We start from the raw sequence: 12455 nt of genomic DNA, 5'->3' as shown, positions 1-12455 counted from the left end.
CAACGAACCCAGGGTTATTGTGCGGTTCGGCCCCCCATGGACCCTCCAGGGTTTGCGTGGTAGAGTAATGGTGATGTACGCTTACGTGGAGAACTGCTTTGCCCATCAATCGCCGACATAATGTAGCTGAGGTGGAATAAGGGGAACCAGCCCGCATTCGCCGAAGCAGATGGAAAACCACCTAAAAACCATCCACAGACTCACTGTACCTCTACACTAATCCACCTGGAGGATTCGTGCCGGGGACCGGCGCACCTTCCCGCCCGGAAAGCCGTGTGTTAGACCGCACGGCCAACCGGGCGGGCAAACCTAAGATAGTTTCTTTATAATGGTTTCACTCATGATTCAGTTCATTATTTAATGTGAAATAACTTTTGTTCTTTGGCCCCCCGCTGTGTAAACTATGTCTTTTAAGGACATGATTATTACGAATATCAGCCAGCTATAACGCTCTTTATATGGTTTTTATGTTATGAATTACTCACGATGAGCCCATTTAGGAAAACTGACAGCATCAGGTGCTCTATAAATACGTAAGTTAAGGATAGTCATAACTGAATGATCTGTAACTATGACTGTAAAAATCATAATACGACGTTAGGTGTTTTTACCTTGCATAATAACATAATGAAAAACAACTGGATTCTATCCTCGACTTAAAAATAATGGTAAATATGTAAACAAGTAAGATCACAGATCCAGTGTCATCCAGGCAGTCAACAGAAGTAGCCTACATAAAAACCAACTAAAAGCAGATACGCATCTCCAGTGTACATCTTCTAAAAAAGACAGGGCATAGCAGCAAGGATATTACATATAAGGTAAAAATACCTGGCGATGTATTATAACTTTTATTATCACAGTTACAGACCATTCTATTAAGACCATTCCTTACTTTTGTATTTACAGACCACCTGATGATGATGATATGCCGAAATGGCTCATCGTCAATAAAACACGAAAAGAGTGTACTGAAACGTACATTAATTGATCGGTTTTTCCCCTCTTTTAACTTTGTATTGGATAAATTAAAACTGTTACTTCACAATGCTCTCCTTATTATTTCACGGTTTGGAGAATTACATATCGGACGCAGTAAGTCCAATAAGGTAAATTTTGAAATATGTAACGTTTGCTGTTGAAAAATTAAAAAGTCTTGCTTACTTGACAGATATTAAAGAAAAGAACAATATTTATTTTATGGATGAAATTTTTCTGTCCTAAATATAATTCAAGGGGATGTCAAAGTGTTTTGGATGAAGAGTAAATGTCTTATGTCTTATCGACACTGGCGCCATATAAGAGTAAGCGACAGCCTGAGAGTGAGGGGTTATGGAAGTCTTTAGTGTTCCAAGCAATGATCGCGATTTTGATGAATACAGAGGAAGAAAGAAAATAGTAATGTGAGAAGTGTGTTCGAGCCAGGTTCTTATTGAATACGAAACCAGTACTATCAAGACAAAAATGCTTTGAGAATTTACAGGAAGGAGCTACGTTATGAACTGTGGCAGAATGATGGAGGCTGCGTTGCCAGAAGCTTCCTAATAGATGACTCTTTGGTATATCCTGGTAATGGTAGTTTGGCCCAAAGAACAGATGTTTGCCTCGAGAGACATTAGTTGCTAGATGCAGTAGTATCAAATTTCAAATCTTGCTTTACTCAAAGGGCTTAAACAGTCCGATGAAAAGTATCTGGACGCCTTAATGTAACTGAGCACTAGAAATCACGAGAGTTGGACCTGCTGTTACAAAAAGAGGTGGCTGTATCTGTGAAATGTTTTGTGCTTCAAGTGGGACATGAGTTACAAAACGGTTCCTCACCGCGACGAAGGACTCCCTGGAGAGGGGAAAGAATCCGCTAGCCGTGATGCACAGAGGCCGTTGGGCTCGGTGCATCAGGAGCAGCAGCGACCGTTTGATGGACAGAGGACATTCCTGCAGTAAGGTCGCCGCGTCGTAGGCAGCCAGGGCCACGTTCTCGCTCTGCAACGGACCAAAATCTACAGAACGCAACTCATTATGACTTACCAAGATCACTATATTAATAAATAGTTTCAACACTACAATGTCATACATAACTTTATCCAACTGATATATGACAGGTAAGTGTATAAAATTACCTAGAAAAGTTTCATAAGCTATCGTATCATCTGTTTAATATTGTCATAATCACGGTGGAAATATAACACTTTGGAAATCAGCATTTCAGTTATCTGTCCTCTGTGGTCTGTTTGTCCCGATGATGTATTGAGTTTCATTAAAACATGTAGTCTACAACGGTTAACGATACACTACTTTTAGAATGAAATTGATTCTAGAACCCGCGACTGAACCTGTAGCATCCCTGTTTAAAGAGAATGCTCTAGTGAGTTTAAATAATTTCCATGTTTGATATATGATGATAACATTTTGTAATAACTACTCATTTGAGAAAAAGTATTGAATTATTCATTTTCGAAAGAGTTAGTCACTGAATGAAACTATGTAATTAAAATCGTACATGGGTTACAAGAAATTAAACTTTGTAATCAAGTGAATAATTTCTTTGGCAACTAACCAAAGTTTTAGAATACATTTCTGTCTAAATAAAATCATTGTGATTAATACATTCTAATGTGAGGGAAACAGAATAATTTGTAAGTAGAATTACACAACGGAAACGTCATTTTCTGTAATCAGTACTGAACTAATATATGGTCGCTAAGTATTAAACAGAAAGGCTAAAAATTCGTCTATATAAATAAATTTCCTGGATGCGCCAGTTTAATTTCCTAGGAAATTTCTACGAGTCGTATTTGAAAGGCAGCGTCTTTGAGTAGTAATTGGAACGTTCTAGGTCAACGGACAGAATAAGCACTGTTTGAATTTAAAAAGAAAGTAATCAATGGCGGCCAAAGACTTCCTGCGTTAGCAGTCTCCATCGCTCTGCCAATGGACTTGTCAGAGAGGAGGGAGTAAGAGGGAGACGTTTACGGCACTCTCTCCCTTTTGAGGTTGGAAACTACCGCAGAAGACAAAAGAAACAGCTACGGTCAACGACATGAGGATGCTGAAGGCAATGGAAACCACTTAATTAACGACAAACAATGTGTACATACAGATCATGTCGCCTGTAACTGAAAAAGTTTCATGATGATACCTCTGTTTGTAAAAGAGGGATTAGGTCCCCATTCGGATCTCCGTGAGGGACTGCCAAGGAGTAGGTAAGCATAACATACGATGAAATTACCAACGAAATTATAACAGGCTCCTAGTCGGAGCGTGGAATATCAGACGTCAGACCTACAATGTTGTGAAAGGTAAATGCAGAAGCTTAGTTGGATGTCAGTAAATGAAATGAAAGTAATATAAGTGCATATGCTCAGACGAATGTTCAATAATATCAACAGCAACAGAAAATGATACATCTTTTGTGGCATTCATTATAAATAGAAAATGAATACCTGTGAACAATTCAGTGATAGGGTTTCTCTTATCAGATTAGGCAGCAAACCAGACGAGACGACAACTGTTCAGCTGGCATCACAGGCATAAAGTTAAGAGTGGGAAATTATAAGGGGCACTCAAAAAGTTTCCATTCGAAGGGCATACAGTGCAGATTCGGTATGTTAATCAGGTAAAACCGCACTGAAACACTCATCTCAATGACGAACCAGGTTGAAGATAACCGTTCGGTAAAATATCGTGTGTCTTTGTGTGGAGAAGTGCGTTACTACCGCTGCACTTCCCCGTCCGAAAAGAGCCGTTCACCCATCTAGGTCAACTTTAATGGACTGCAGGCATGATAATCGTATGAGGAGAGATCACGACTATAGCGTGGATCGCACTTGACTTAGCGTAACTTCTGCGTTTCGACAGTTGCAAAATGAGAATGTGTATTCTGATGAAGTAGCAGCACACAACGCCGCTGTTTTTATGAATGTTTCGCCTTAACTGCAAGCCGTAATTCTCCAACGTTGTACAGTGCCAGTCGCCAGCGATGGAGGCACCAGCTACCCTTGATATCAACACGTAACTGTCCACTGCAAATAAAGAATGGGATGAACATCACTTTTCCAGAAAGTGGATGTCTCTTGGACTTTGATACCACTGCTTCGTCGACGTTTACCATTACATTTAGCAGTGATGGCACCATCTTAAATTAGCTGCAAAAACGCACTATAGTAAATTGTTGCCTTGAACACTGGAATGAATGAGGTTCTGCATGCGAACAATCACCGGGTTTACTATTTGTTTAGCATTCAGAGTCCGGGGTGTCCAGTGGCTGCAGATCTTACAGAAACCTAAGCCCTGCCGTATAATGTGTTGCATGCTGCTGAAACTGATGTCGAGATCCTTTGCTAGCACAGGAATTGTTATGTGTTGGTCCACCCAAACCGTTATCACCAACCTACCGCCTGTTGTTGTCTGTAATGGATGAGTTTAGCCTCCCAGATCGACCAGCGGCTTGTATCGAATTGTGATCAGCACCGAACTTGGTGCACCATTCTATAACGTACGTTTCCGACCGATATGCTGCCCGATACACATTCTTTATTCTCCGGTGGATGTCTACCGGTGTTTGTCCCTCGACGGCAACGGAAAGAATTACAGCACACATTTGGTAATAACGCCACCACAGTTAAAGTTACCGTATTTACCACACGCACTTCGGAAAGACACGAGTGTCATAATAATCCTTGTCTACATATTGGTGCTTATACACCTGCATAGAACTCGCAGTACTTTGCATATAAGATGCATCAACGCCCTCAAACAGAATCATTTTGATGACTTCCTATATCTATATCATGATACTGAGTTTGTAATTCTGTATATTAAGGAAGTTTATAGTGTTATTTAGTCGTGGGGGACAGTGATCATGGCAGCAAGACTGAAGAATAATAAATACGCGTTGACAGGATCTGTTGACCTGAGAAAAGAGTTCGACAACGTGAAACGTTGGAGGTTGATCGTAATTCTGATAAAAAACGGTATAAGTTATGGAGACGGACGGCTAATATACAATACATAAAATACCCACATGGTACGGTAAGATTGTTAGACCAAGAACGGTGTGCTCGGATTAAAAATAATGTTAAGAGAAGGCTGAAGTCTGTCGCCTCTACTGTTCAATCTACACACAGAAAAAACAATGACAGAAATAAAAGAAAGATTCTAGAGTGCGATTAAAATCCCGAGAGAAAGGATATCAAGAGTCGCTGATCGCATTGCGTTTCTAGGTGAAAGTGAAGAAGAATTACTGGATCTGATGAATGGAATGAACAATCGAATGAGTACGGAATATGGACTGAGAGTAAACCGAAGAAAGACGCAGGTAATGAGAAGTAGCAGAAATGGGAATAACGAGAGCTTAATAACAAAACTGGCGATCATGATGTAAACGAAGTTAAGCAATTCTATTACGTTGGAAGTAAAATAACCCACGACGGACGAATCAAAGAGAGCATAAAAAGCGAACTATCACATGTCAAGAGATCATTCCTGGGTAAAATAAATCTACCGGTATCAAACACAGGCCTTTATTTGAGGATGAAATTGCAGAGAACGTCGTTTGGAGCACAGCGTTATATGGTACCGAATCAGACAGAAGAGAAGAGAATCGAAGCATCTGAAGAAGAATGTTGAAAATTAGATGATCTGATGAGGTTATGAATAAGGATATTCTCCACAGAATCGGCGAATAAAGGGAGACAAGAAGAAGGCAGAGGGTGACGACATAGATCTTACGACAACTTCCGTGATACTAGAGGTACCTGTAGAGAGTAAGAGCTGAAAGGAAGACAGAGATTGGAATAAATCCAAGAAATACTTGAACACGTTGGGACGTTGGTTGGAAGAGCTATTCTGAGATGAAGATATTAGCCCGGGAGATGAATTCGAGGAGGTCATCATCATATCAATATGGAGACTGATGACTATACAAAGAACTTATAATTTATTCGGAAAACTTCTTTTATACATTTGATGAGCCCTTCCAGAAACATAAGTATATAGTTTAATATCTATATTAGGTAATTAAAAATTAAATTTAGACGTCAACAGTTGTACAAAAAATGACCTTTGCAACATCACACTGTTTGTCGTAAGTAACATTAAGTGGAAAAGATTAACGTAAGTCCAGCGGTCCCCATCACTCTGACAAGCGTATTGAAATTGCCTACTTCAAAAGTGAAAATAAATAAAAGAAATTACTGATCAGCTATGATGAGATTAATTTCATCAGAGTCCGTGGTCCGGCTTCATCGGTTCGTTATATACTCTTTAATCCCTACTACATGCTAAAAAGATTGTGGCATTTTTCTCTGAACAATGTTGCATAATCCAGTGACCCATAGTCTGAGGTCTAGCACCAGCACGTCTGTGCGGTAGCAAACTCTAGTCTCAGACCTTAACTTTTCCCGGCGAATTGAATGTTCAAATAACTAACAAGTTTGCTGCCGGGTAACGTCATCGACCACCGCCGATATTTCCACAGGAGCACACCCTGCCATTCTCAAGGCACAAATGCAAAGAGAAAGAAATGTGCAAGTAAATCTAATACCTCAGTTCACAGAGGAGAAACAAGGAAGATACCACACACAGAACAAATGTCAACACAAACAAAGATAACCAACATCAGAAATATCGATGGTGACTATTAAGCAACAGGTGAGGTAGCACTAATTATGTCCCTCTGTTTTTTGATGAGAGACACAGCCGGATTCCAAGCAGCATTTAAACAAAATCCACCATCTATTTTAATAAGGCTGCTTGATAGTTTGATTTCAACAGCTTCCTTAATAACACTATACGAAAAGCTCGACGTGCAAACCAGAATCTCCGTGTTGTTGTATTCCATAGGATGACCGGTGTCAAGGTAATGTTCTACAATAGCGGATTTGCTCGGCTGTTGGAAGCGTGTGTGAAGCTTATGTTCAATACACCGGTCTTCCACAGTCCTGATTGTCTGACAAATATATGACAACCCACAATTGCAAGGAATACGATAGACCCCCAGCCTTACGCAAACCAAGATCATCTTTTACGGTCGCCTTAAGGGCCTTAATCCTAGAAGGCGGTCGAAAAACACATTTCACATCATATTTCCGCAAAATACAGCCAGTCGTGTTCGAAATGCTTCCAGCGTAAGGCAAAAAGGACGTAGACTTAGGTGCCACTTCCGTCACTCACCCGTTGCACAGAAGTCTGATAGCCCAACGCACGTTTGATCTGCCTCTTGCTGTAATCATTCTGACGAAAGGTGATTTCGAGATGTGACAGCTCAGCTACCAAACTTTCAGGGTCTGAGATAACATGGCCCTGTGAACCAAGGTACCAATTACTCCTTCACGCTGAGCTGGATGGTGACAACTATCAGCTCGCAGACTCAAGTCAGTGTGAGTAGGCTTCCTATAAACAGAATGTCCCAACGTACCATCCGTCTTCCTTTTGACCAACCCATCAAGGAAGGGAAGGCATTCATTCTTATTGTTATTAAGGAAGCTGTTGAAATCAAACTATCAAGCAACCTTATTAAAAGAGATGGTGGATTTTGTTTAAAGGCTGCTTGGAATCCAGCTCCGTCTCTCATCAAAAAACAGAGGGACAGAATTAGTGCAACCTCACCTGTGGATTAATAGTCACCATCGATATTTCTGATGTTGGTTATCTTTGTTTGTGTTGACATTTGTTCTGTGTGCTGTATCTTCCTTGTTTCCCCTCTGTGAACAGAGGTATTAGATTTCGTTGCACATTTCTTCCTCCTTGCATTTGTGCCTTGAGAATGGCAGGGTGTGCTCCTGTCGAAATATCGGCTGTGGTCGACGACGTCACCCGGCAGCAAACTTGTTAGTTATTTGAAAACTCTAGTCTGTTGAATGTATATAACAAATTCTCTATTGTACAGTTTTTCAGAAAAATCATTCAACTTTATGAGAACTAAGACTAGGTTTGTCCTATCGATCAGGGCAAAATATTTGTAGTTTATTTTTATGAACATACATAACCAATGATGAATTTATGTTTTTAAAACTCAAGTGCATTCACATGTTACACACGAAACTGGATGGCTAAAACTAAAAAATATACATTTTCATGCATTTTAGGATTACCTGCCACTGAGAAATGAAATCTATACTGAAACAGGTATTGCTGTTTAAGTAAAAACCGTGTGTTCTTGCAAGCCAAATGTTCCTCAATAAAAGACTTACTTCTGTAATGAGGTCATCTCCAAACCAGCAGTAAACAAAGAGCTCCGTAAGCATCGCGTACAAGTAGCAGCCAGACTTCCCAACCTGTCGTAGACCGTTTGCAGTCTGTAAAATAGCTGGTGTTAAAACATAAGAAATATAAACAAAGACTATCTGTGACATGTTATCGCTACTACAAAAGTTGCTTCGGCCTGAAGAGTCCAGTTAGCAGGGTACAGTTTCTGTACACAAGAACAAACTCGTCATTTTGAGTTGCCATCGAATTACAGAGTTAAATTTATGTTTGTTGATGGCAGTTCCCTATCTGATCTTTTATTTTATCTCAGTATGCATCCATCTTGAAAAACTCCTTAGCAAGTGAAATTCAAGTTTGAAATACTGCGCTAGCAAAACAAAAGGGAAATGCTTACAGTTAAAATAACGAGAACGTGAATAAATAATATATGTATTACTAAGTATTATCTTGTCCAAACTATCAATCGCTGTGCCTCGGCTCGGCTTTGGAGAAACGAAAATGTAGCCTAGTTTATACACTCCTGGAAATGGAAAAACACCGGTGTGTCAGACCCACAATACTTGCTCCGGACACTGCGAGAGGGCTGTACAAGCAATTATCACGCGCACGGCACAGCGGACACACCAAGAACCGCGGTGTTGGCCGTCGAATGGCGCTAGCTGCGCAGCATTTGTGCACCGCCGCCGTCAGTGTCAGCCAGTTTGCCGTGGCATACGGAGCTCCATCGCAGTCTTTAACACTGGTAGCATGCCGCGACAGCGTGGACGTGAACCGTATGTGCAGTTGACGGACTTTGTGCGAGGGCGTATAGTGGGCATGCGGGAGGCCGGGTGGACGTACCGCCGAATTGCTCAACACGTGGGGCGTGAGGTCTCCACAGTACGTCGATGTTGTCGCCAGTGGTCGGCGGAAGGTGCACGTGCCGTCGACCTGGGACCGGACCGCAGCGACGCACGGATGCACGCCAAGACCGTAGGATCCTACGCAGTGCCGTAGGGGACCGCACCGCCACTTTACAGGAAATTAGGGACACTGTTGCTCCTGGGGTATTGGCGAGGACCATTCGCAACTGTCTCCATGAAGCTGGGCTACGGTCCCGCACACCGTTAGGCTGTCTTCCGCTCACGCCCCAACATCGTGCAGCCCGCCTCCAGTGGTGTCGCGGCAGGCGTGAATGGAGGGACGAGTGGAGACCTGTCGTCTTCAGCGATGAGAGTCGCTTCTGCCTTGGTGCCAATGATGGTCGTATGCGTGTTTGGCGCCGTGCAGATGAGCGCCACAATCAGGACTGCATACGACCAAGGCACACAGGGCCAACACATGGCGTCATGGTGTGGGGAGCGATCTCCTACACTGGCCGTACACCTCTGGTGATCGTCGAGGGGACACTGAATAGTGCACGGTACATCCAAACCGTCATCGAACCCATCGTTCTACCATTCCTAGACCGGCAAGGTAACTTGCTGTTCCAACAGGACAATGCACGTCCGCATGTATCCCTTGCCACCCAACGTGCTCTAGAAGGTGTAAGTCAACTACCCTGGCCAGCAAGATCTCCGGATCTGTCCCTCATTGAGCATGTTTGGGACTGGATGAAGCGTCGTCTCACGCGGTTTGCACGTCCAGCACGAACGCTGGTCCAACTGAGGCGCCAGGTGGAAATGGCATGGCAAGCCGTTCCACAGGACTACATCCAGCATCTCTACGATCGTCTCCATGGGAGAATAGCAGCCTGCATTGCTGCGAAAGGTGGATATACACTGTACTAGTGCCGACATTGTGCATGCTCTGTTGCCTGTGTCTATTTGCCTGTGGTTCTGTCAGTGTGATCATGTGATGTATCTGACCCCAGGAATGTGTCAATAAAGTTTCCCCTTCCTGGGACAATGAATTCACGGTGTTCCTATTTCAATTTCCAGGAGTGTATTAATAGCCGCTAGACGTAAGTTGCCTTCGGATTTGCTTCGTTACCGTCACATGTTTAAAATGGCTACTCCGCCGCAGAAATCATTTTGTGTTCTCAAGTTTGCGAAGTGCAATTCCGTGATTACAGTGCAAAGACGTTTCAGGTTGAGGCACCAACTTAATCCTCCGAATGTGTAGAAAATTCGCAGATGGTCTCGATAGTTTCTCGATACAGGATGTGTATGTAAAGGAAAGAGTCCTGGCCCCTCACATGTTCCTGAAGAAAATGTTGCACGAATTTAAACTGCTTTCCATCGTAGTCCTTCAAAAATCAACTCGTCGTGCCAGTCGGGAGATATAACTACCTACAAAAAAATTCAGCATGGTTTGAGACGTCGGTTGGTTATGAAGCCGTACAAGTTACAGCTCTTACAAGCTCTGTGTCCTGATGACAAACGCAATCGTGTGGCACTTTGTAAGTAGATTATTTATGCTATTGACAATGATAACACTTTAGCACAACACATCGTGTTCAGTGATAAAGCAATTTTTCATGTTAGGGGTCAGGTAAACAAACACAATGGTCGAATTTGGGGCCTACAGAACCCACATGCAGCATTGAACAGATACGAAATTCGCCCAAAGTCAATGTGTTTTGTACGTTATCCCGATCATCTTTTCACAGTCCATTCTTCTTTCATGGAAACACGGTTAACGGTCAGCAGTATCTCGCTATGTTACAAAAGTAGTTGTTTCCGAGGCTGCACGAAGACAACTTCATTTTTTAGCAAGACGGGGCACCCCGTCAATGGAGTCACCAAGTGCGTGAATATCTGAATGAAACTCTACCGAACTGTTCCATTGGTCAAGGAGCTGGCGGCTTAGCATTTCTCAGTAGGGCTCCATGGTCACCGGATTTGACACCTTTTAATATTTTTAATGGAATCTAAAATTTGAAAACCTCTCTCACACCGGCTTGATTTGGCTTCACTAGGCAGGATAGTAAAAACATGTGTATGTTAAGGGAATTTTCATTCACAAAGCAGACTTATCACATGGACACAGTTCAATACTGTTCTGTCCTCATTAAATTCAACTTAACTTTAATTCCATAAGGCAGTGAAGCAATTTCGAAGTCTCGGTGCGACGAAAATTTTCAGTCGATCTCCTGGAAACATTTGTAGTAATTATTAACTTTCGGTGATCATATGGGGAAGACCGGAGATCTGCTGGTAAGACCGCGTTAGCCTACTTATTTGAAGTAACTGGATATCTTGAGCATACAAACGGCAGGTTCGTCCAGTGTATATCAGACGTTCCCCACCGATGCCGTGCAACACAGCGTAGTAAGCAGACACTGTCAATAATAATCAGTTAAATAATACGCGAACACATTTACTTTAGTTCATGTATTAAATTCCTTCTCATATAGAATCTCATCAAGATGGTGACTAGCTCAACAATACATACATATACATCCTCCTTCTTTCACGACTAATCGGCAATATTTCCTTCCTTATTTTAATAAGAGAAAACATAGATAGCACAGAAGCTATTCCATGGAGTAAATGGACTCTCCAAGGAATAATTGGGCATGAAACTACTTGGAACTGATAATCGGTAAGATAAGAAGAGATATTTCGAGATATGTACTGAGTTATATAATTTATAAAATTTCTGAAAATATCGCTGAGAGACCGCTGCAAGAGACATTACAACCATCTGACTTCTTCTTGTGTTGTTTCATTAAAGACAATGTTTATGTACCGCCACTCCCACAGAACTTGGAAGAGTTGAGGAACCGGATCGGTACTGCCATAACATTAGTGATGAAGGACATGCTTGTCCGAGTATGGGAGCAATTTCAGTATCAATGTGATATTGTTCGTGTCGTTGATGGAGGACATATTGAACACCTGTAATCTGAACTTGGGAGGTTCGTAAGCATGTGAGTAAAATTTCATATTCGTGTGTCTTAAAGTTTAATAAACATATGAAATTTCTGTTTGAAACACCCCGTATAATAACAATAATAATTAAAAAAGAATAAATAGATGCTGATTATCACATTGGCATAACCAACTATTGTTCCGAGTATGTACCATCTGTGTCAAAGATATGATGGACAAACTAATTTTAATCATCGCATGAGTGTGACAGGAATCAAAATTTGAACCAGATGTATGGCCTACGAAACAGAAAAAGAAGGTAAGGCTCAACAAAAGTGAAGAAAAGGGAATGGAGATATTAGAAAATCAAGAAGAGCGTGGATTACCTAACTAGGATAAACATTTGGCTACACAACAGACAGTGCTTGTACATATACAAAAAGGTTTTTTATC

The 12455-nt window shown here is 41.7% G+C and overlaps 1 protein-coding gene across 1 annotated transcript in view; it reads right to left on the bottom strand.

Moving 5' to 3' along the window:
* LOC126278369 (odorant receptor Or2-like) overlaps positions 1-12455 on the bottom strand; it is a 55318-nt gene that overhangs the window by 3300 nt on the left and 39563 nt on the right. The window contains exons 4-5 of the mRNA XM_049978438.1: positions 8193-8297; positions 1822-1983 (exon numbers count right to left, since the gene is read on the bottom strand). Coding sequence (XP_049834395.1) covers positions 1822-1983; positions 8193-8297 — 267 coding nt within the window. The remainder of the gene's footprint in view (positions 1-1821; positions 1984-8192; positions 8298-12455) is intronic.

The sequence above is a fragment of the Schistocerca gregaria genome, chromosome 6, assembly GCF_023897955.1.
Source record: "Schistocerca gregaria isolate iqSchGreg1 chromosome 6, iqSchGreg1.2, whole genome shotgun sequence".
NCBI classification, from domain to species: Eukaryota; Metazoa; Arthropoda; class Insecta; order Orthoptera; family Acrididae; genus Schistocerca; species Schistocerca gregaria.
The sequence above is the reverse complement of the archived record's forward strand: the minus strand, read 5'-3'. Positions and strand labels throughout refer to the sequence as shown.